This window comes from Dendropsophus ebraccatus, chromosome 2 (genome assembly GCF_027789765.1).
Source record: "Dendropsophus ebraccatus isolate aDenEbr1 chromosome 2, aDenEbr1.pat, whole genome shotgun sequence".
Taxonomy (NCBI): domain Eukaryota; kingdom Metazoa; phylum Chordata; class Amphibia; order Anura; family Hylidae; genus Dendropsophus; species Dendropsophus ebraccatus.
In genome coordinates, this window is record NC_091455.1 from 75,104,628 (window position 1) to 75,128,932 (window position 24,305).

General features: G+C 43.9%; 1 protein-coding gene across 8 annotated transcripts in view; it reads left to right on the forward strand.

Annotated features, from left to right (window-relative positions):
- CEP192 (centrosomal protein 192) overlaps positions 1 to 24,305 on the forward strand; it is a 91,522-nt gene that overhangs the window by 17,234 nt on the left and 49,983 nt on the right. For 6 of the 8 annotated variants that reach the window (XM_069957807.1, XM_069957814.1, XM_069957812.1 and 3 more), the window contains exons 8-12: positions 1,208 to 1,279; positions 3,094 to 3,246; positions 6,873 to 7,026; positions 9,239 to 9,384; positions 9,504 to 9,611. In XM_069957807.1, the coding sequence (XP_069813908.1) occupies positions 1,208 to 1,279; positions 3,094 to 3,246; positions 6,873 to 7,026; positions 9,239 to 9,384; positions 9,504 to 9,611 (633 nt within the window). The remainder of the gene's footprint in view (positions 1 to 1,207; positions 1,280 to 3,093; positions 3,247 to 6,872; positions 7,027 to 9,238; positions 9,385 to 9,503; positions 9,612 to 24,305) is intronic. The other 2 variants (XM_069957813.1, XM_069957815.1) reach the window with 2 other exon arrangements.

The window sequence follows — 24,305 nt, forward strand, 5'->3', positions numbered from 1 at the left end:
CTTTTAAGGGTCCATTTACACAGAAAGATAATTTAACAGATTATCTGCCAAGATTTGAAGCCAAAGCCAGAAACAGACTATAAACCGATTACAGGTCATAAAGGAAAGCCTGATATTTCTCCCCTTTTTGAATCCATTCCTGGCTTTGGCTTCAAATCTTTGGCAGATAATCTGTCAGATAATCTTTCTGTGTAAATTGACCCTAAGGGGTTTATGAGATGCAGCTGCGGGTTCGCAGCTGCCTCTCATTACCTCCGGCTCTGGACACACTGCAATCTGCTCATCAGCCTGCTGCCTTTTAACTTGCTGCTGTTCCGTGCTCAGGTGTTGGGAAAACTGTATCCAGTCCTGAGAAACTGGGAGACGTTTCCCAGGACTGGATCCAGCTTTTCCCGCCACCCCGGGAAGAGCAGCAGTGAGTTAAAGGCAGCAGGCTGATGAGTGGATTGTGGAGATAACCTCACGTTGTTACTGTAAATATGCTCATCTCTAGCAGGGAAAACACTAATACTGTACACTGAACAATTTTACTATAAAGTGGCCAACCCCTGTAACACAGGATCTACCACTCTTTACAATAACTAAAGCTCACAGCTCAGCCTATAATATGCATTATTGTGAGTAAGGTCTGCCTTCCATGTCCAGGAGTACACTTTGTGTAATATTTACAGCAAGACTTTAACCAGTTAACATAACATGAGTATCTTATTTTCGTGTGGGATTTGTAGCGTCTGTGTAATTGATGATTTTTTTTTTTTTAATTTGCTTAAGTTGGTTGTATTGGTTAATGTTCAAGGTGTTGTCTGAGCAGTTGGTATTGCTGGGGCTGCAGGTAACATAAGAGAGGTATACTTAACTCGCCCCCAAGAAACATATTAAGAAAACAAACAAAAAAATAAAACAACAAGCAAACACTCAATGCCCAGAAAAGCCCTTTAGGGTGCTCTCTCACATGAAGGGTGCCCTTGCATTTTTTTTTTTTTTTTAGGCAAAACTAAGTGGATTTTAGAGGAATGGGAAATATAAATAAAAACTTGTGCTTCTGCTGTCTGATGGATCCACATCTGGCTTTAGCTAAAAAACCACCATGTGTAATGGCAGCTTTAATGTTTTCTACTGGAATTACAGCATTCTTGCACAAATAAGTTTTTGGTGTTTGTGAAATACAAAAGTAATTTTCATTTCCAAATTTTCTTGTGTTCTCAAGCGAAGAAACAACTTTACAAATACTGAAATAGATCCAGGATGTGAACATATAAAGCGCTTTGAAAATTATGAGGTAAGGAATAACTTTATGCTTGACCATACCATGAGCGAATTAAATCGCTCATATGCCACTCTTCACTCACCCACAAAACAAGGCCTTTGATCAGCCAAGTTGTTTCAACCCCACCTTTTTAGCTGCATACTGTGCCCTTTATCCAATTAGGAGAGATTTTACTAGTTCTGCCTAATGTGTCTATTCTAGATCATATTTTCCTACTGGCTGCCATGTTACCTTTCATTGATTCTGCCATGCTCATGGTCTGAGCACAATATTTCATGTGTGGGCCTACATGATTGATGAGCGAGACCGAAAGCATTCTATGGCAACTCCACTTTCTTCTCACTAATCCTGACATTGTGAAGAATATTGTTTCTGTGATAAAATCCTACTTTGACATGTCTGAGATTGCCCTGTCCGATTGTTAGGGCTGCTCATAAAGCCACCATTTAGGGAAAATTCATTCATCACATAACACTCTGCGTACCTTTTGGAGATACCACCAGGCTTCGTCTTCAGGATGTTCAATTGTTTCAAATTTCTTGTGGAGTCTTTGGGGGACCTATTTTGCCATTATCGACAAACGCGTAACTGCTTTTGTGATAAAAAAGGACTACAATCACTTTTGTTCTTGCTGCAAGGTCAACAAAATCTAGTAGCACATTTGGTCCAGATGTGTTTGGAACGTAATATTTAAAGAAATTTTTCTTTTAATTCTGCAATTGCCAAATGTTTTACTGTGATAAGAGCAGGGGTACCTCTGAAACCTAAATGCTATGTTGCTACAGTTAGTTATTCAGAAACCGGTTAAAGATCCTATTCACTGATTAAAAAAAAAAAAAAGGCTGAGACTTGCTACATAAATATCCATCTGAACCAGGTGGGCTTCATCCTTGATAGGCCTCTAAACAAACCTGGCTCCTAAAACCTACAAAATCTGTGCAGTATTTGGCTTTTCATCTCACCATGTTTTGTAGTATGCACAACAGTTTCTCTGTGACTGCTGCCCAGTAAGGCCTAGTGGTCACCTTCCTTTATATACAGGTTTTCTGTTGATATTTTTTTTTATTTTTTTTTAATATCCATGTTTTGTATCTGTTACATATGACTAAAACAATACTTTATATTTAATCTGTTTTCCACCACCTACTTTACTATACACAGTACATTTCAGGATTTGACTCTCGCTAGCTAGAGAGCACATCTTTCTGGTGAGACGGCTAGCTTCCTTGCTGAGTAAGGACTAGGTTCTTGTTACTAAAAGGTCCTCCAAATATGGTCTTATCAGGCTTCCTATGCCCTTTGCCTATACCGCTTAATTTAATATGTCTCCTGCCCATACCCGACACTTCACTATTTCATGTGGTGGTGAGTCAACTGATGTCTGCAACTATGCTTACCCACTATGTGGTGGCATATCGGTCACTTTGCCGAATTGATATATTTGAGTGGCATTTCAGTCACTTGTTTTTGAGAGCTTTCTTGTGGTCACCCCGTGGGCTATACAATTGTATTACCTGGGTTGTTAGTTTGACAAACTGAAACCTCCACGATGTATCTGTGATTTGTTATTCTGTATTCTGTAATACCAGCGCCTTATAATCCTTTGCTCTCCAGTTGAGCGTAAGGGCATGTTTGTCAGTTATACGGCCCTTGTACCTTTTTGTTGATACTTTTTATACTTTTGTATTTTTTTTTTTATTTAAACTAATAAACCTTTTGAAAGCAAAGCCTATAAAGTTATGGTTTTACTGTGGGTTTTTTTTCTTTAAAGGTTTTCTGTTCGATATAAGGGTTTTAATTGTTTTGTGAAATGATAAATGTTTCAGGGTGAACTTCAGATGCCCCATGTTCGCTTGGCAGCCACAGGCATGGATTCGGCTCCGGATAGTGATAGTGATGATGTGGAAGTTGAGCTACAAAGAGCTGCACAACAGCACTTGCAAAGGGAACACTTTCTGGGGAGCACAAATAAACCTTTGGTATGTTATTGAATAGCAGTAGCCCCTTTATGCCTTTTATAGTTGTAAACATGTTAAGATTTAGGCCCTATTCACACATCAGTAATCCTGTCCCTAATTGCAGACTTGAGAGTCCATCCCTGTCCGCATTTGCACACTTTCATTGATTGAATTGGGTGCATTTGTGCCGCAAGTATTGCCGGTATAATGGCTTACCAGTATATTTTTTCGATGGATATGTAAGAGTCTATTCAAACCAAGGATACTATACCATCTTCAATTATGGATCTGTTACTGCAATATAATACTAATTTGTGAAAGGGGACTTATTTTTGTGTTGTAGCATAACTATTGTGGTTTGCCAGTCCGACCAAAGTTTTTTCGTGAAGATATTTTATTGACTGTTTTGTCACAGTAAGGCACATATTTTTGCAAAGTCAGAAATGAAACGATAAAGAAAGTCGCACACAGGCGACTATAGTAGTATTGTGGAAGTACAGTATGTTGTACAAAAAACCTTTTTAACAAATCATTATATATGGATATGTATAGAACAGAAAAGTATTTGCAAGAAACACTAATAGAATAACAATAACCAACATTTTCACCTCAAACAATCAGACATGTCAATGGTGTACTAATACTATCAATATGATATGGCAAAATCGCTTATGATAGAAGAAGAGAATAGGATTAAGTAAATTGGAGCCCTCCCAGGGTTTTCTTTTGTGTGGCCATGCAATACCACAAGGTGTCTTTTTAAATTGATTCGTAATTTGTTTGTCTTTTCTGTGGTAAACTCATAAATTAGAAATGGTTTCCATTTAGACATAAATGATTTTGTTGATTTTTCTTTGGAACATATGTGTAGGAGTTCCTAATAAAACATTTCTTTCGAGACAGAGGTGACTTCAGAAATAGATGGTTTGGTGTCTAATAACCAATGTGTCAGCAAGCACCTATCCACGTTTTACTCTGAGATGTCCTACTTGCTTATAATTTAGTGAAATATTTATGTATTCCAGGTAAATAACTAGGGATAAATTTTCTTGTCGATTTCTGTTGGGGGACAGCTTTTGTTCCTAGGACCCCTTATTCGTCCAGTAATTGGCCCGTGTTAAAGGGCAACTCCAGGTAGAGGTTAAAAAAATGAAACTTCTGCAAAAGCATAAAGCATTACTTACCTATCTATTCCATTTTTTTAAACTACCAAAAATCCATTTGTTTTGGGGGGTTTGGTTCTGTTTTGTGTTTCTGCACTTCCTGGTTTATCAGTTGTACACAGTACTACAGGTTCCAGAATACAATGCTTTCCCTCAGCTGTTCATCACAGTCCCCCACCCTGCACATTCCCCACCCAAATCTATTGCAGAACATCTAGGCTGTGTTCACACATTGCAGTTTCATTGTGTTACTGAATTATTTGCAGTAATTTATGATTTCATTGTGGTCCTACCCCCCCCCCCAGCAGACTCTATTCTCTACCTGTAACACCACACAGCACGCTGTATTCTCGAACTGTAACGCTCATATTGTAATAAAAGAACTTTTTTTTTTTTTTTCTTTTCATTCCCACACACATATTATGATCAAGCATCTGTTGAAATCTTTGAAGTTGAGCCCCACAGTAGGACTCTGATCCTCTTTAATTTAGCATCATTTACTTGTCTTACTGCATTATTTTTGTGAATACGCTGAAGTACTGCAATGACACTCCAACATGTGTGAACACAGCCCTAATTTCACTGCTTACTTCTGCACAATTAGTGAAATCAGTGCAACACCTGCTTCTGGCCACTCAGAGATGGTGGATCAGTCAGGGGATTGGGGGATCCAGCCAAGCCTCCTGTGACATCACGCCCTGCCCCCTGTCTGCATCATCAGCCTGAGTTCCCCTTTAAGTGTATAAAGGGCCAGCCATCAGGCAACAAGAAAGCAAACGTCGGCTGACTAATATTTTGTAATTAGTCCACAATAAAAACAGTCGGCACTACTAAGTTACGTTAACCACCCACTTCAGGTCAGGTCAGGTCAGACCAGTGCTAATTTGCTTAGATTTATGGGGCATTTACACAAAACCAGGAACAGACTATAAACAGGTCATAAAGCAAAGACAGAGATTTCTCCTCTTTTCAAATCCATTCCTGGCTTCAGAAATCTGTCAGATAAATCTGTGTAAATGCCCTCTGAGGTGCTAAGTGACATGAGTATATAGCAGTCCACAATAGTAAAATCCAAAAGAAATAATAACTGCTTTCACCAGTATGTCCTTTAAAGGGTATTCCTCTTAAACATAAGTTTTGATAGGTTGCTGCCCATGTTGAGACTAAGAATTCCTATCATATATATATATATATATTATCTGTTCAGTCTCCTTCCCCCAGTTCTGAGCCACTGCTTTAATAAGTCACAAAAATCTGTGTGAGCTTTTGTGTCTTCCTCTCCTCCCCCTCTCTTCTGAGACTGCTGATGTAAGCAAGTCCCGGAAGGCTTTATCTGCAATATTGTAGCTTCTTTGTAATGATGGGAGGGTTATTTACAGTGAGTTCAGCAGCAACTTGACCTCAGAATAATCCTCCAAGCATTACAAATAAGCTACAATGTTGCAGATAAAGATAGCCAGGGACGTTACATCAGCTGTCTCTGAAGGTGGAGGGGGAGACGGGGAAGACAGAGAAAAGAGCTTACACACAGTTTTGTGTCTTTTAGCAGAAAGCAGCAGCTTAGAACTGGGGGAAGGAGATTGAATAGATAAGTATACTTATCATCATGATACTTTCACCATGGGCAGAAACATATCAAAAATTATGTTTGAATGGAATAGACCTTTAATAAGTCGTCTTTATTAAGTAGTGTTCACATTGCAGAGGCAGACCCGCAAATTTACTGCTCCATCTGTGCTTTGTCACAGCCACATCACACATTTGATATTTAGTGCTGCTGTAAAATAATTGCTAACAATGTATTTAAATGACTGCGCAGCTCTGAAAACCATTTTTTGTAGGTTGTTAATTTAGAGATGAGCGAACCTCGACCATGCTCGAGTCCATCCGAACCCAATCATTCAGCATTTGATTAGCGGGTGCTGCTGAACTTGGATAAAGCTCTAAAGTTGTCTGGAAAACATGGATACAGCCAATGACTATATCCATGCTTTCCACATAGCCTTAGGGCTTTATCTAACTTCAGCAGCCACCGCTAATCAAATGCTGAACGATCGGGTTCGGATGGACTCGAGCATGCTCGAGGTTCACTCATCTCTATTGTTAATCTAATCTTCCATTAATATTTCTCATTCCCTACAAATCCATGTCTGGTTTTAGGCCAAAAACTGTAGTGGCAATTTTTTAAAACATAGTGTATGATTCTAGTGTCAGTGTTACTACATAAAACATTGTGTGTTAAGGGATTAGCAAGTTTACTTCCTTTTCACACCTGATTTAGTGTATGTATCAGGAACTCTGCCTACACATGTCGCAAATGCGTCCATATACCCCCTATCAACTGGCAAGAGGCCAAAAAAGCAAATTCTGCTTTTTTGGCACATACATCTGCACTATTCCATAAAGCAGTATTAAATAAGTCACACGTAGTATAAACACATGTTTGCGTGCATATTTACACAGTTTTATTTATTTTATTTACAGGTTGAAGAGCAGCATAGACCCAGTTTTCGACCAGGCTTGGAAGGTGGCAGCTCAGAGGAGGAATCTTCAAATGATACGCAGAGTGCATCTAATGTGCTAACATGTAGACAGTCTGCAGAAGGCTATGGCATTTGCTCACCCGGGTTTACTACTGGTAGGTTTGTCACTTTAGTCAGTGTAATTATTTATTCCTAATAATTCTGATCCTAACTTTATTCTGTGAATTGTGATTTGCGATACAAATTTTATTAGAATTCTTATGTTTTATAGTCTGGTGATAATAATGATGAATAGTTGTCATTGTTTCCCATCACAGAAGGTTTTTTTTGTATTTGTGTTAAATGAAATGGGTCTGGGACAATCGATAGTGTTAATTCAAGGAACTAAGCAGTGTAAACTGGCAGTTTTGTTCTTGCCTGTCACGGCACATTTAACTCTGATTTTTATTTATTAATTAATTTTTTCTTTAAAGGCAAAGCCTCTTCAGACTGGACCACCCGTACATAATGTCAAAGGCACATCAATTGTGTGTAACTGCGTTTCTCTGTGGTTGCGGCAAATTTATGATGGTCAAGGCACCATGTTGATAAATATGGCACATAGAAAAGAGGCTTGTTTGGCCAAAGGCATGATATAGACACGCCAACACATTTAGAACTACTTTGATAAATTCCCCCCTTAGGGCCCTTTTACATGGATCGATAATCTGCCCGGCCAGGCCGATTTGACATATTATCACTGCATGTAATAAAGCCAACAATTACCTGAAGAGACAATCCCTGGCTGATCATTGTTTTCTACAGATGCTTACAAATCCTCAGCCATGCATTACCACAGGCAGAAGGCTGCAGGACAACGAGGGAGAACAGGTAAGTATCAACGTTAATAATTTTCATGTAAAAAGCAAGGCCTGCATGGACATCACTAATGACGTCCGCGCAGCAGCCCTCATGCATGATTATCGAATCGTGTTTAGGCTTGGTAAGTGAGCGCTGCTCCAACAGGGAAATGTCGGGCCGTGTAATACAGTCCTAGGTTGAGTGATTTTTATTTTTTTTATTTTTAAGACAAAGTACTTTCAGATTTTTTTCTTTTTTAGTTCGTGGTATTCAGGATAGATGATGTTCAATGATCAAGAACGTGCATGCGTTTGAAACATGTCACGTGTACCCCTGTGGTGTGCTGCATCATGGTGGGAATTTCCTGTATCTTAACTTGGGTTTAGAATAAAGATATCAGTTTTACCAGACTGCTGAATCATCTATTTACTATGTATAATTATTTTAACCTGAATGTCTAGATATAACAGACAGTGCCGGAATATAATCACTGCTGTGCCATTTTAGAGAATGACTTCCTGGAAGTGTTGTAATCTGCACTGGCTGTGAGTGGTCCTCGCTCTTTATCCCTTCTGTCCAAGAAGCAGACCACGTGATTTTTGTCTTCCTCAGGGTCTTGGCTTGCTCTTGCTTTTGCCTTTTGCTGTGGATTATCAGTTGGCAGAGTGGAAGGTTATCGGGCAGTCTGAAGACAGCAAATAGGACTTTTTTCTGAATTGTTATATAACAGTAATTCTAATACTTATAGGGGTTATCTGGGTTGTTGCCAAATAATTATGAATAGGTTTTAAAGGGATTATCCAGTGCTACAAAAACATGGCCACTTTCTTTCAGAGACAACACGACTCTTGTCTCCAGTTCAGGTGCGGTTTGCAATTAAGCTCCATTCAGTTCAATGGAACTGAGCAGAAGAACCCCGCCCAGCTGGAGACAAGAGTGGGGCTGTCTGTGGAAGAAAGTGACCATGTTTTTGTAGTGCTGGATAACCCCTTTAATTATATTTAAAAATGTCAAATCCCTCTCCTTACCCACTTTAGTCCATATTAAAATATTAACACGATTTATGTATGTACATTCCCACATCTTGATATAGCATTCTCAAGGTTATATTTACACACTACTCATGTCCTAACAAACTTATTATACATTCAAGAAACAGACCAAAAATTTGGGGAGGCTGCAACTCCAGTTAGGCTGCATTCCCACATTCCGTGATCCTGACTGATCACGGACGTTAAATGCATGTACCGGAGCCCCCCCGCGCTCGGACAGCATCTGTAATTAGATGCAGGGAGCGGGGGAGACTGTATTCATAAACGCTGCGCTGTAGTAACAGCACCGCGCGGCTGCTTCAGTACAGCGCGGCGCTTATGAATACAGTCTCCCCCGCTCCCAGCATCTAATTACAGATGCTGTCCGGGCGCGGGGGAAAGGGACTCCGGTACATGCATTCCACGTCCGTGATCAGTCAGCCTTATGTAAGAAATTTGTGCAGTGTAAAGTGTGACTGAGTGCTAAATTTTCCAGGTGTTGAAACTGGAAATGGAATAAATGGAGCACTAGTTGGTCCAAATAACTCTCAGGCTTCTGATTCACTGGTGTATGGACTGTGGAATAAAGACATGGCTACCAGAAACATAACTGGGGAAGAAAGTGAAGCTTTTGTAACGCAAGTAAGTAACATACCTGCATAATCTTTGAACAACCTTCTCCCAACAACTATACACCAAAAATGTAACACAAAAATGCATTGTAAAAAAACAAACAAACAGTCCATACTTTTTTTTTTTAGGTATCTGGTGACAGGATAGCCCCAATTGGAAATGGTCAAACCTCAAAGGACACTAAAGAAATATATTCTGAATTAGAAAAAAGTCAACATTTTGACTGGGATAAGCATGTAAGTATTACTTTTTTTTTGTATCACAGCAGCTAGAATTTTAAAAGCTGGTGCTTATGTAACTTAAAAATCCAGATTTTGGGAAACCCAACCAGGGGTTGTTTTAGTTAAAGGTATCAATCTCAAAACCAGTATATAAAACAAAAAAACAACAACAGAAGAAGGCTAATCCAAAGGGAGATGCACAGAATTCTTAACCCCTTAGGGACCAAGCCTGTTTGGGCCTTAATGACCAGGCTCATTTTTTAAAATCTCACCTGTCTCACTTTATGCGCTTATAGCTCAGTGATGCTTTAACGTATGCTAGCGATTCTGAGATTGTTTTTTCGTAACATATGGTACTTTATGTTAGTGGCAAAATTTGGTCACTGTCTTGTGTGTTTTTTGTGAAAAACATCAAGATATAATGAAAAATTTGAAAATTTTGCACTTTACAAACTTTAAAATTCTTTGCTTCCCAAAAAAAAAAGGGACATGACAAAAATTAATTAGTAAGTCACATTATCAATATGTCCTCTTTATTCTGGCTTCATTTCGTAAACATATTTCACTTTTTTAGGGTGTTACGGGGCTTAGAAATGTATCAGCAAATTATCAAATTTTCATGAAATTTCCGAAACTGATTTTTTTTTAGGTACCAGTTCTTTTTTAAGTTGATTTAGGAGGCTTGTATACTGGAAACCCCCATAAGTGACCCCATTTTGGAAACTAGACACCTTAAAGAGTTAATCTAAGGGTATAATGAGCATTTTAACTCTACAGGGGCTGGAGTTAAGTATTCACAATTAGGCCGGAAAAAAATGGAAAATAGAAATTTTCCAATAATATATTTGTTAAGATTAACCCCTTAACGACATCGGGCGTAAACTTACGCCCTCGCGCCCTGGTACTTGACGCATCAGGGCGTAAATTTACGCCCGATGTTTCCCCGATCGCTGCGTGTTCACACACAGCGGTCGGGGAAGATGGCCTGCTATAAATCATAGCAGGCCATCTTAGCTTCACGGCATGGGGGGTGGTTAACACCCCCCGTGCTTACGATCGCCGCTATAGGCTGATCAATTCAGATCAGCCAATAGCGGCGATCGGAACCTTTCCGGGTCATCGGCGACCCGATGACCCGGAAAAAAATGGCGGTCGGTGCTGTCCGAGGACGGCACCGACCGCCATTACTGTAAAAAGTAATGGTGATTGCCGTGCCACCGGCCCGATCGCCGTGAACGGCCGGCCGGCCGTTCACGGCGATCGGGCCGGTGGCACGGCGATCAGAGTCCCACAATATAGTAAATACCTGCCCTGGACCCCTCAGCTAGGTAGCCGAGGGGTCCAGAGCAGGTATTTGTACATTACTCACCTGTCCCGGGCTCCTGATCGGCGTCTTCCGGGTTCGCGGCATCCTCGTCTTCGTTCGGGTCTTCGGCTTCTTCCGTGACGTCACGTTCGGCTTCTCTCGGCTATTTTCGGCTCCAGCGTCGGCTCTTTCCGTATTTTGCGCTCTGCTGCCCTCTAGCGGCTGATATGTGTAATACACGTATCAGCCACTATAGGGATGTTCAGAATGTAGAAATTTTTTTTTTTTTTTTTTTTTTTCAAATTTTTTTTTTTCTATTTTCCGCACCCTATCGCCGCTGAGTGTTGATCAGCATCGCACGAAAGTGCGCTGCTAATCAGCAACTCCTCCTTTTTGGCGTAGGGTGTTTTTTTTTTCTATATTCTACTGCCACAGTCTGCTAATAAGTGCCGCACATAAGTGCGGCATTTATCAGCAACTCTTTTGTTGGCGTAGGTTTTTTTTTTATACTTACTGTAAAAAAACACGTAAAAAACACTACATTACACCACACTACATTGAATAAAGTTTGACACTACACCACTACATACCCCATATACCAATCCCCGTATACAAATGGCCCCCAGGGTGTTTTCGGCGTCAGAGGGATACGTTATTATTACCTCCGACACCGAAACAGCCAGTGAGGATGAATGGGGGGATCCTTCTTTCCTCCATTCATCCTCATCCTCATCATCCAATGACGTATCTGGGGGTAGCGTAGCGTACGCTGCCCCCCAGACACGTCTTTTCCGCCAGTACCGTCCCAATAAGAGATGACGGGATGGTGTGAAATTCTACACACTCTGTGACAGTACCTCAGGGTACACTTACAGATTTAGGGTACGTGCACACTGCGGAATGGCAAAGGATAACCCTTCGTGCATTCCGCAGCTGGCACCCGCCGGCGGACTGATGCGGGCGCGTGTCTCCGCCCGTGTCATAGACTCCATTCTATGCACGGGCGGATTCCATCGTCCATCCAAAGAATGAACACGTTGGACGGAGAGCGGAATCCGCCCGTGCATAGAATGGAGTCTATGACACGGACGGAGACGTGCGCCTGCATCACTCCGCCGGTGGGTGCCAGCTGTGGAATGCACGAAGGGTTATCTGTCGCGATTCCGCAGTGTGCACGTACCCTTAGAGTGTATGTAGGAAGGGACACCAGAATCCAGCCCCCAGATGCCCCCTCCCCCCCCATCCTCGGAGTTAGTGGGGACATCGTCCGGGAACTGATCTTCCCACTGCTGGATAAAGGTCACCACCTGTACGGAGATAACTTTTATACCAGCACCCCCTCTTCCAGTCCCTCGCTGCCCTGTAGCTTGCGGCACGATCCGAACATATCAGAAGCAGTAATAGAGCCCTAATATTTAGCAGCCATGGAGCGGACCCTGCGCTTCTGGATATGAAGGACCCCGTATCGCACCAGGGCAACATTTTCCAGGTGACGTCCCCCACACTGGAAAACAGGAGACCCCAGAAGAAGTGCAGAGTGTGGTGTAACAGGGGGATCAGGAAGGACACCATTTTCCAGTGTGCCACCTGTCCTGATCCCCCCGGCCTCTGAATACTGGATCGCTTCAAGGCGCACCACACGTCATTGGGGTTCTACATTATCTAAATTCTGTCCCTTATTCCTATTTCAGGGGTCACGTTGATCCAGGGATTATTCTGATCGCCATTATGGAGTCGGGAAGGAATTTTTCCCCTGTGATGAGGCTACTGTCGTCTGCCTTACGAGGGTTTTTTTTTTGCCTTCCTCTGGATCAACACAGGTTGAGTTTGATGGACACCTGTCATTTCCAACCTTATAAACTAATAATTGGCCTAATACCCCCAAATAAATTAGAATTGTCCCTTTTCCCCAGCTAAGTAGGTATGGCCGCCATTCCCATTAGAGGATGCCATGATGCAATTACAAAGCCTCTGTGCTGCCAGGACAGTAGAAACCCCCCACAAGTGACCCCATTCTGGAAACTACACCCCATAAGGAATCTAAGAAGGGGGGCAGCGGGGATATGGCCCCCTGGTGACGGCCACATTTGGGACGTGAAAATGAAAAAAATTGTATTTTTTATTTTCTCGGCACATGTTCTACGTAAGTGCCCGTCACCAGTGGGGTCCATATGCTCACTGCACCCCTTGTTAGATTCCTTATGGGGTGTAGTTTCCAGAATGGGGTCACTTGTCGGGGGTTTCTACTGTCCTGGCAGCACAGGAGCTTTGTAATTGCGACATGGCCTCCATCCTCCATTCCAGCCTCTAAATGGCGCTCTGTCCCTTTGGTGACTTGCCCTGTGCCCATATGGCACATTATGCCCACATGTGGGGTATTTTCGTACTCAGGGGACACTACCCTACACGTTTTGTGTTCATTTTCTTTTTTAACCCCTTGTGGAAATGGAAAAAAATCAAGGCTAGACCAACATTTAGTGTAATTTTTGTAAAATTTTTACTCTAAATCATTAATCTTGTCATGTTTTTTCATTTTCACAAGGGGTTAAAAGATAAAAAAAACATTTAATGTGTAGCGCAATTTCCCCTGAGTACCGAAATACCCCACATGTGGACATAAAGCGCCATGTGGGCGCAGGGCAAGCCTCCGAAGGGAAGGAGCGCCATTTCGTTTTTGAAGGCTGGATTTGGATGGAATGGATTTTGAGGGGCCATGTTGCATTCAAAAGGCCTCTGTGTTGCCAAGACAGTTGAAACCCCCCACAAGTGACCCCATTATGGAAACTACACCCCTCAGGGAATGTAACAAGGGGTGTAGTGAGCATATGGACCCCACTGGTGACGGGCACAAATGTGGAACAATGTGGCGTGAAAATGAAATATTACATTTTTTACACTATAATGTTGGCTTAGCCTTGAATTTATCATTTTCACAAGGGGTTAAAAGAGAAAAAAAACACACAATATGTGTAGAGCAATTTCCCCCGAGTCCGTAAATACCCCACATGTGGACATAAAGCGCCATGTGGGCGCAGGGCAAGCTTCCGAAGGGAAGGAGCGCCATTTGGATTTTGGAGGTTGGATTTGGCTAGAATGGATGATGAACGCCATGTCGCATTTACAGAGCCCTCGTGCTGCCAAAACACTGGAAACCCCCCACAAGTGACCCCATTCTGGAAACTGCACCCGTCAAGGAATCTAACAAGGGGTGCAGTGAGGATATGGACCCCTTGATGACGGGCACATTTGTGCCATGAAAGTGAAAAAATGAAATTTTTCCCTTTCACGTCACATTGTTCCACATTTTTGCCCGTCACCAGTGGGGTCCATATGCTCACTGCACCCCTTGTTAGATTCTTTGAGGGGTGTAGTTTCCAGAATGGAGTCACTTGTGGGGGGTTTCCAGTGTCTTGGCAGCACAAGGGCTCTGTAAATGCGACATGGCCCTTGAAATCCTTTTCAGTGAAATTCAGCTTCCAAAAGCCAATTGGCGCTCCTTCCCTTTGGAGGCTCGTCCTGCGCCCCCTTGGCACTCTATCGCCACATGTGGGGTATTTCTGTACTCGGGAGAAACTGCGCTACACATTTTTTGTCTTTTTTTGCCTCTTATCCCTTTAAGAAAATGAAAAATTGAAGGCTAGAACAACGTTTTAGTGTAAAAAATAAATTTTTCTTTTTTCACGCCATATTGTTCGGAAAATCTGTGAAGCACCTGTGGGGTGCAGATGCTCACCGCACCCCTTGTTACATTCCTTGAGGGGTGTAGTTTTCTAAATGGTGTCCCTTTAGGGGTGTTTTTTAGGTTTTGACACCCCAGAGCCTCTGCCAACCTGAAGTGGTACAGTCAAAAATGACCAAATATAACGGAGGCGTTGAAATTCACTAGGCGCTCCCTTATATCTGAGGCTTGTGGTTGCATCAAATAGCGCAATAGGGCCACATATGGGGTATTTCTATAAACTGCAGAAACGGGGCAATAATTATTGGGGTGCATTTCTCTGGTAATAGGTTTATAATTATGAAAAATATTGGATTACAATAAAATCTCTGCACAGAAAATTAAAATTTTCAAATTCCTTACACACTTAGCTTTTATTTCTGTGACTCCCCTAAAGGGTTAAAACACTTTCTGGATGTGCTTTTGCAGAGTTTGGGGGGTGCAGTTTCTGAAATGGGGTGCTTTGTGGGGCTTTCTAACATACAGGCCCCTCAAATACACTTTAAGGCTGGGTTCACACTATGTATATTTGAGGCTGTATATTTGAGGCTGTATAGCAACCAAAACCAGGAGTGGATTGAAAACACAGAAAGGCTCTGTTCACATAATGTTGTAATTGAGTGGATGGCCGTCATTTAATGGCAAATATTTGCTGTTATTTTAAAATAATGGCTGTTATATTGAAATAATGGCAGTTATTTACCATTATATGGCGGCCATCCACTCAGTTTCAACATTGTGTGAACAGATGTGAACAGATCCTTTCTGTGTTTTCAATCCACTCCTGCTTTTGGTTGCTATGTGGACCTGACAAGAGGACCAAATACTGCCTGAAATATATGTAGTGTGAACCCAGCCTAAATCTGAACAGGTCCCTAAAAATATCTGATTTTGAAATTTTACTGAAAATTTGGAAATTTGCTGCTAATGTTTTAAGCTTCCTATCGTCTAAAAAAAATGAAAGATAGTTTAATAAATGCCGCCAACATAAAGTAGACATGTTGCTAATGCTATTTAATATATAATTTATGTGGTATAACCACTTTCTGTATACGCAAAGAAGTTTCAAAGTTGGAAAAATGCATTTTTTCAAATTTTTTCACATTATTTGGTTTTTTTTCATAAAGATTTGTTATGAGTATCGACTCCAATTTACCAGAAATGTAAAGTACAAAATGTCACGAGAAAACAATCTCAGAATCAGCCGGATAGGTAAAAGCATCCCGAAGTTATTAATGACTAAAGTGACACTGGTCATATTCATAAAATTTGTCTCTGTCATTAAGGCCATTTCAGGCTCTGTCCTTAAGGGGTTAAAGTATCTCATTTTCATAATAAACATGAGAGAAAATGCACCCCAAATTTTGTAACGCAGGTTCTCCTGAATACAACGGTACCCCATATGTGGGCGTAAACCACTGTGTGGGCACCAGGGGCTGGCTGGCAAATTTTAGCCCGGGGGGCAAGTACACAGCACTGGCCCATGAGTAGCAGGCTGGCGGCCCATCCTTAAAGGACCACTCTGGCCTCTAACCTCTTACCTATAACATCTTCGGTCCTTCCAGTCATTGGTGACCAAATATCCTACTGTGCCCTGTGAAAGGGTCAGAACTCACTTTCCTGTATAAGTCTATTGGGCGGCTCAGTGATGACACGAAACGGACCTCTATCATACTGAGTATAAGATGCTGGGAAAGCTGGGGTTACTGTATTTTTACAATAGTTTATATCACTCGATGTACTTCTGTATATATGTCTCCTCTATGTACTCCTGTAAATATGTCTCCTCTATGTACTCTTGTATATATATGTATCCTCTATGTACTACTGTATATATGCCTCCCCCTGTATATATGTATCCTCTATGTACTGCTGTATATATGTATCCTCTATGTAGCAGGGACACATGCAGGCAGGGGCATTTCCGGGATAAGCGAGGGGGTGGGGGTGGGGATAGCGGGACACATGGTGCCTCCATCTAGGTAGAGTGTAGTAGTGGAGATATAGTGGATAAGGGGTGTAGTAGTACAGATATAGATATGAGGTGTATTAGTAATACAGATGAGGGGCATTAGTAGTAGTAGTAGAGGTAAAGATGAAGGGTGAGGTAGTACAGGTATAGATATGGGGTGTATTAGTAATACAGATGAGGGGGATTAGTAGTAGTACAGGTAAAGATGAGGGTTGTATTAGTAGTAAAGATGAGGGGAATTAGTAGTACAGGTATAGATGAGGGGTGTAGTAGAAGTAGTAGTACAGGTAAAGATGAGGGGTGTAGTAGTAATAAAGGTATAAATGAGAGGTGACAGGGGCATACTGGGGGAAACTGGGGCAGCTGGGCGTGATTGGGGCAGGAGTGCACATATCCCTCCTCCTCTCACCCCGGCACACAGGTTCCCCTCCCGGCCACACGTGCAGGTCCCCGGTCTCTGGAGGAGGCCGCAGGCAGGGCTGTATTAACAGCTGCTGCTGCCCTAGGCACTAAACCTGGAGACGCCCCATCTTCACGCACCTATTGGCGATACCAGACCTGACCAATACCACCATACCCCCCCCCCCCCTGGAAAAGACACCAGATTTACTGGCAAGTCTGAACGGGAGAAGGGAAACTAAAAAAATAAAAACAAAAGAATTAGTTTTTTCTGTCCCCCTGCTCCCTGGTGCTGCCCCCCTGCAAGGTGCTGCCCTAGGCATCGGACCACAGGTGCCTAGTGGTAAATACGGCCCTGGCCGCAGGGACTGTAGTGGTGATAGCGTCACTGCCATTACTGGAGCTGTACAGCGGGATCGGGGGATGCAGATCCCGCTGTTCAGCTCCAGGACCTGAAGCGACGCTATCACCACTACAGTCCCTGCAGCCTTCTCCAGAGACCAGGGACCTGCACGTGTGGCCGGGAGAGGAACTGGACGTGATATGTATAGCTGGGGCAGGTCAGTCGCGGCTCTGTTAGGCTGACTGCCCGACTGCCCTGCACCTCACCTCCGGCGCGACACTCCACGCACCGCCGCCCGCCATGCACCTCACCTCCGCGCCGCCTGCTTGACCTGCAACTCCAGCCCAGCCGCCAACCCATCACTCTACGCTGCTCTGCCTGCAGTGATTTTTTGTGAAAATTTAATTTATGATTTTAATCGAAATCGATTATAACCTTCTGGGCAAATTTATTTGATTAATCGCCCAGCCCTAACTCCTCTGTATGTCTCCTCCTGTATATATGTCTCCTCTATATACTCCTCTGTATGTCTCCTCCTGTATATATGTATCCTCTATGTACTGCTGTGTATGTCTCCTCCTGTATATATGTATCCTCTATATACTCCTCTGTATGTCTCCTCCTGTATATATGTATCCTCTATGTACTGCTGTGTATGTCTCCTCCTGTATATATGTATCCTCTATATACTCCTCTGTATGTATCCTCTATGTACTGCTGTGTATGTCTCCTCCTGTATATATGTATCCTCTATATCAGGGGTCCTCAACTGGCGGACTGGACTGGAGGCCAGCTGTCCGGACCCCTGGTCAGACCTCCTAACCGCCCCGGATCCGGTCCGTCCCGCTCCCCACCGCACTGCCTACCGCCCCATAGGCGTACTGTCTTTAGATGTCTCGCCTGTGGGGCTGGGGGCAGTGTCGGTCCGGCCCCCGGCTGATACGCGCTCTCTGGGGATGTCCCGGGGATTCCCCAGCAGAGCGCGCACCACAGACCTCAGTGTACGCTGCCGGCCTGTCCTTCCCGGAAGTGCAGGCCGGCGGCGTACGCTGAGGTCACTGATGCGCGCTCTGCTGGGGAATCCCCGGGACATCCCTACAGAGCGCGTATCAGCCGGGGGCCGGACCGACGGGAAGAGAAGAAGACAGCCGCAGCGGGGAACGAGGTGCTAGGTGAGTTGTTTTTGTTATTTTTTTTTTCTGTCTGGGGGGCATCTACAAGGGGAGAGCGCACAGGTGGACTATATACTACAGGGGGGACCTCACAGGGGGCTATATACTACTGAGGGGGCTATATACTACTGGGGGGAGCGCACAGGGGGCTATATACTACTGAGGGGGCTATATACTACTGGGGGGAGCGCACAGGGGGCTATATACTACAGGGGGGACCTCACAGGGGGCTATATACTACTGAGGGGGCTATATACTACTGGGGGGAGCGCACAGGGGGTTATATACTACAGGGAGGACCTCACAGGGGGCTATATACTACTGAGGGGGCTATATACTACTGGGGGGAGCGCACAGGAGGCTATATACTACAGGGGGGACCTCACAGGGGGCTATATACTACTGAGGGGGCTATATACTACTGGGGGGAGCGCACAGGGGGCTATATACTACAGGGGGGACCTCACAGGGGGCTATATACTACTGAGGGGGCTATATACTACTGGGGGGAGCGCACAGGGGGTTATATACTACAGGGGGGACCTCACAGGGGCTATATACTACAGGGGGAAAGCACAAGGGGGGCTATATACTACTGGGGGGAGAGCACAGGGGTGCTATATACTACTGGGGAGAGCTCACAGGGGGCTATATATTACAGGGGGACAGCGCACGGGGGGGCTATATACTACAGGGGGAGCTCACAGGGGGCTATATACTACAGGGGGAGAGCACAGGGGGGCTATATACTACTGGGGGAGCTCACGGGGGCTATATACTACTGGGGGAGCTCACAGGGGGCTATATACTACAGGGGGAGAGCACAGGGGGGCTATATACTACTGGGGGGAGCTCACAGGGGGCTATATACTACTGGGGGACAGCGCACAGGGGGCTATATACTACTGGGGGACAGCGCACAGGGGGCTATATACTACAGGGGGAGAGCGCACAGGGGGGCTATATACTACTGGGGGGAGCTCACAGGGGGCTATATTCTACAGGGGGAGAGCGCACGGGGAGGCTATATACTACTGGGGGGAGCTCACAGGGGGCTGTATACTACAGGGGGAGAGCGCACAGGGGGGCTATATACTACTGGGGGAGCAACAGGGGGCTATATACTAAAGGAGAGCGCACAGGGGGGGTCTATGCACTACTGGGGAAGCAACAGGGGGGCTATATACTACCAGGGCAGTCACCCCCTTTGTACCTAATATCAAAGGCCTGGTGAGAGAGAAAAAAATGCCAGTTTTCCCGCTAATAAGCAGCAATTCTGTATATAAATAGTTGAACGTTTGTGACAAAGTAACAGAACACATTTCCTACTGATGTTCAGCTCGGACCTTCACCTGACAATAGACCCCGGTAAGTGGACCTTCACTAAAAGTTGTTGAGTACCCCTGCTATATATACTCCTGTGTATGTCTCCTCCTGTACATATGTATCCTCTATATACTCCTGTGTATGTTTCCTCCTGTATATATGTATCCTCTATGTACTGCTGTGTATGTCTCCTCCTGTACATATGTATCCTCTATATACTCCTGTGTATGTCTCCTCCTGTACATATGTATCCTCTATATACTCCTGTGTATGTTTCCTCCTGTATATATGTATCCTCTATGTACTGCTGTGTATGTCTCCTCCTGTATATATGTATCCTCTATATACTCCTCTGTATGTCTCCTCCTGTATATATGTATCCTCTATGTACTGCTGTGTATGTCTCCTCCTGTATATATGTATCCTCTATATACTCCTCTGTATGTATCCTCTATGTACTGCTGTGTATGTCTCCTACTGTATATATGTATCCTCTATATACTCCTCTGTATGTATCCTCTATGTACTGCTGTGTATGTCTCCTCCTGTATATATGTATCCTCTATATACTCCTCTGTATGTCTCCTCCTGTATATATGTCTCCTCTATGTACTGCTGTGTATGTCTCCTCCTGTATATATGTATCCTCTATATACTCCTCTGTATGTATCCTCTATGTACTGCTGTGTATGTCTCCTCCTGTATATATGTATCCTCTATATACTCCTCTGTATGTATCCTCTATGTACTGCTGTGTATGTCTCCTCCTGTATATATGTATCCTCTATATACTCCTCTGTATGTCTCCTCCTGTATATATGTATCCTCTATGTACTCCTGTGTATGTCTCCTCCTGTATATATGTATCCTCTATATACTCCTCTGTATGTCTCCTCTATGTACTGCTGTGTATGTCTCCTCCTGTATATATGTCTCCTCTATGTACTGCTGTGTATGTCTCCTCCTGTATATATGTATCCTCTATGTACTGCTGTGTATGTCTCCTCCTGTATATATGTATCCTCTATATACTCCTCTGTATGTATCCTCCTGTACATATGTATCCTCTATATACTCCTGTGTATGTCTCAACCTGTATATATGTATCCTCTATGTACCCTTGTATATATGTCTCCTCCAGTATATATGTATCCTCTATGTACTCCTCTGTATGTCTCCTCCTGTATATATGTATCCTCCTGTGTAGGTCTCCTGTATATATGTATCCTCCTGTGTAGGTCTCCTGTATATATGTATCCTCCTGTATATATGTATCCTCTATGTCAGGAATAGGGAACCTTGGCTCTTCAGCTGTTGCAAAACTACAACTCCCATCATCTATGGTAAGCCTATGGCTGCCTAGGTATGATGGGAGTTGTAGTTTTGCAACATCTGGAGAGCCAAGGTTCCCTCCCCCTGCCCTATGGCCTGCTGTGTAGATGTCCTGCTGTGTAGGTACCTGGCTTCCTGCAGACACCATCTTCTCGGTCTTCAGGCTCTTCTAGCCCAGACACAGGAGAACCAGCTGGGAGGAGAGAGCGGCCTCTAGTGGCCGGAGGAAGATACTGCATACAGCAGTTTGCTTTTTACCATAAGCCTCATAGGCTTATAGGAAAGCATAATGGCCATAAAGGAGGCGGGGCTTAACGTCATGGGGGGCGGGGCTTCAGCGGCCGCTTCCATCACAGTCCGGATCCACAGCACAGCCACAGGTAAATATGACAGAAGAGGGACAGGGCTGTAAGCAGGGGAGGCACTGAGGACTCCAGCCAGCTGTCAGCAGCCATGCGGCCCTGACAGCTGGGGGAAGACCAGCCCAGGGGGCATATGCCCCCCTGCCCCCTGGCCCAGCCCGCCCCTGGTGGGCACACAGCGGGGCTCAGAAGGGAAGGAGCGCCAATTAGCATTTCCAGTTCAGATTTTGCTGAAGAAGTTTGAGTGCCAGGTGCGTTTGCAGTGCCCCTGTAGTGTCAGCAGAATAACCCCCCTCCAAAAGTCACCCCATTTTGGAAAGTGCACCCCTCAAAGAATACATCTTGGGGTGTGGTGACCATTTTGACCCCACAGGTATTAGAGAAAAGTATTCAAAAGAAGACTGTAAAAATGAAAAAATAGAATTTTTCCAATAACATGTTTGTTTAGTTTGAAATTTCTCAATTTCACTAGGAACAGGGGAGAAAAAGCACCCCAAAATTTGTAACGGAGGTTCTCCTGAGTACAATGGAACCCCATATGTTGGCATAAACCACTGTATGGGCGCACAGCAGGGCTCAGAAGAGAAGCAGTGTCATTTAATATGTGGGTGTTTACTGGTTATCTGGGGTGGTAATGGACAATCTCGGGGTGTTTACTGGCTATCTGGTGGGGTTATGGGCAATCTGGGGTGGTTACGAGCAGTCTGTGCCTATCTGGGGTGTTTACGCTCAATCTGGGGTGGTTACGCTCAATCTGGGGTGGTTACGGGTAATCCAGGGTACTTGACTTTGGTGACAGGCGTAAAAAAGTGCCGGCACCGTTTGGAACAAGCGATCAGTGGTATATAGTATATATCAGATCAGATGGCCGCCCTGGGAGGGGAGGGTCAGTGACCAGGTCACTAGGGTTAATTTTGGGGACAGGGGGGGACATGTTCTCATCTCCTCTCACTGTGGATTCACTGTGAGAAGAGCTGCGCTGGCAATGTCTGTTACCGGTGGCCGCCGTTATACTGGTAATAACGTCGATCGCCGGTGAGGGGACTGGCCGGGACTGACCCCACACTCTGCCCCAACCCCTCAGCTACTTCTGGTAGCTGAGTGGAGGGGGCTGCGGGCATTACCGGCGCCTCTGCACTATTCTGCACCATCGCCATAAAGAGCTGATGGCAGCAGTATAGAGCCCATTAGTGATCGCCGTAAAAATCCGTATCGGCGGTCACTAAAAACATAATACATGTATTCTCTGGGTCACTACGGTTACGGCGATACCACATTTGTATAGGTTTTTTTAACTATTACGGCTTTGGCGCAATAGAAACTGTCTTCCTAGCAAAAACCCACAAAAACTGTCGCCGCATTGCAAGATCCATAGCCTTCTCATCTTTTGCGCAACAGAGCTGGTTTTGGGCTTATTTTTTGCGGGAAGATCTGTAGATTCTATTGATACCAAGTTTTATATGTATATGACTTTTTGATCTCTTTTATGACGTATTTTCTAAAGTGGATTGATAAAATACAGCTATTCTGGTACTGTTTTTTTTTTTGTTTTTTTTTTACAGCATGTGTCGTGCAATATAATTATTGATATAGTTTTATAGATTGGGTCGTTACGGACGTAGCGATACCAAATATGTATAGGATTTGTGTTTTTGATCACTTATTTTTTATTGGGTATATGGAATGTAATGCATCTTTATTTCTGGGGGGGGGGCTGTGTTGTGTTTGGTGCACACTTTTTTTTTAACTTTTATACTAGTGTACATTACTGTACACTAGTGTAAAATACTTAGATTACTGATACAATACACTGCAGTACCTGATGTACTGCAGTGTATTGTATCATGCCTCATGCTGACAGGCAATAGCCACGGCCACCCCTGTCAGCATGAGGCATCTCCATGGTGACCCTGGGGACCTTCATTAGGACCCCGGGATCACCATGGAGACGTCGGACGACCAGACAGGACCCGTTAGATGCCGCTGTCATGGTTTGACAGCGGCATTTAACGGGTTAAACTGCCCGGAGCGGAGAATCCTCCGCTCTGGGCAGTTACAGGAGGGTGTCAGCGGTCACACTGACCGCTGATCACCTATCCTGCCGCCGGGCAGTAGTTATTCCAATGCGCCCGCTGTTAAAAGGCGTACGCATCGGAATAAAGCCCATTAGTGGCCGCCGTGAAAAGGCAGCATGGCGGTCACTAAGGGGTTAAAGTGTTACTGTCATTACTTTTTTTTTTTTTTTTATTGCAGAAAACAATAGTGCAGGCGATTTTAAGAAACTTTGTAATTGGGTTTATTAGCCGAAAAATGCATTTTTATCATGAAAAAGCAGTTTGAAGCTCTCCACCCGTCTTCATTCTTCTCTATGGAGAGGGGAGAGATAAGGCACCAAAACAGGACAACAGAGCTAATTTACAGCTACATGACCAGGCTCTCTCCTCTGACCTCAGCGCTGACCTCTCTTACCTCTAAATAGGGGCTTTCAGCAGCTCCCTATGGTGTAATCCTTTGTCCTCTGCTCTCAGCTGCAGACTAATCCCCTCTCCTTCCTCCTCCCCCCTCCCCTCAGCATGCAGATAATGGCATATTTGCTTATTAAACCCAATTTTTAGAGTTTCTTAGAATCGTCTGGACTATTGATTTCTGCAAAAAAAATTGACGACAGTGACTTTAAATGGGAAGTCTGTTTTTTTGGGGTTTTTTTTGCCTTATGATATTGCAAATAATGAGACACTGGTCCACGGATTTATTCTCATTGCCATGCTAAGAGAAGGGA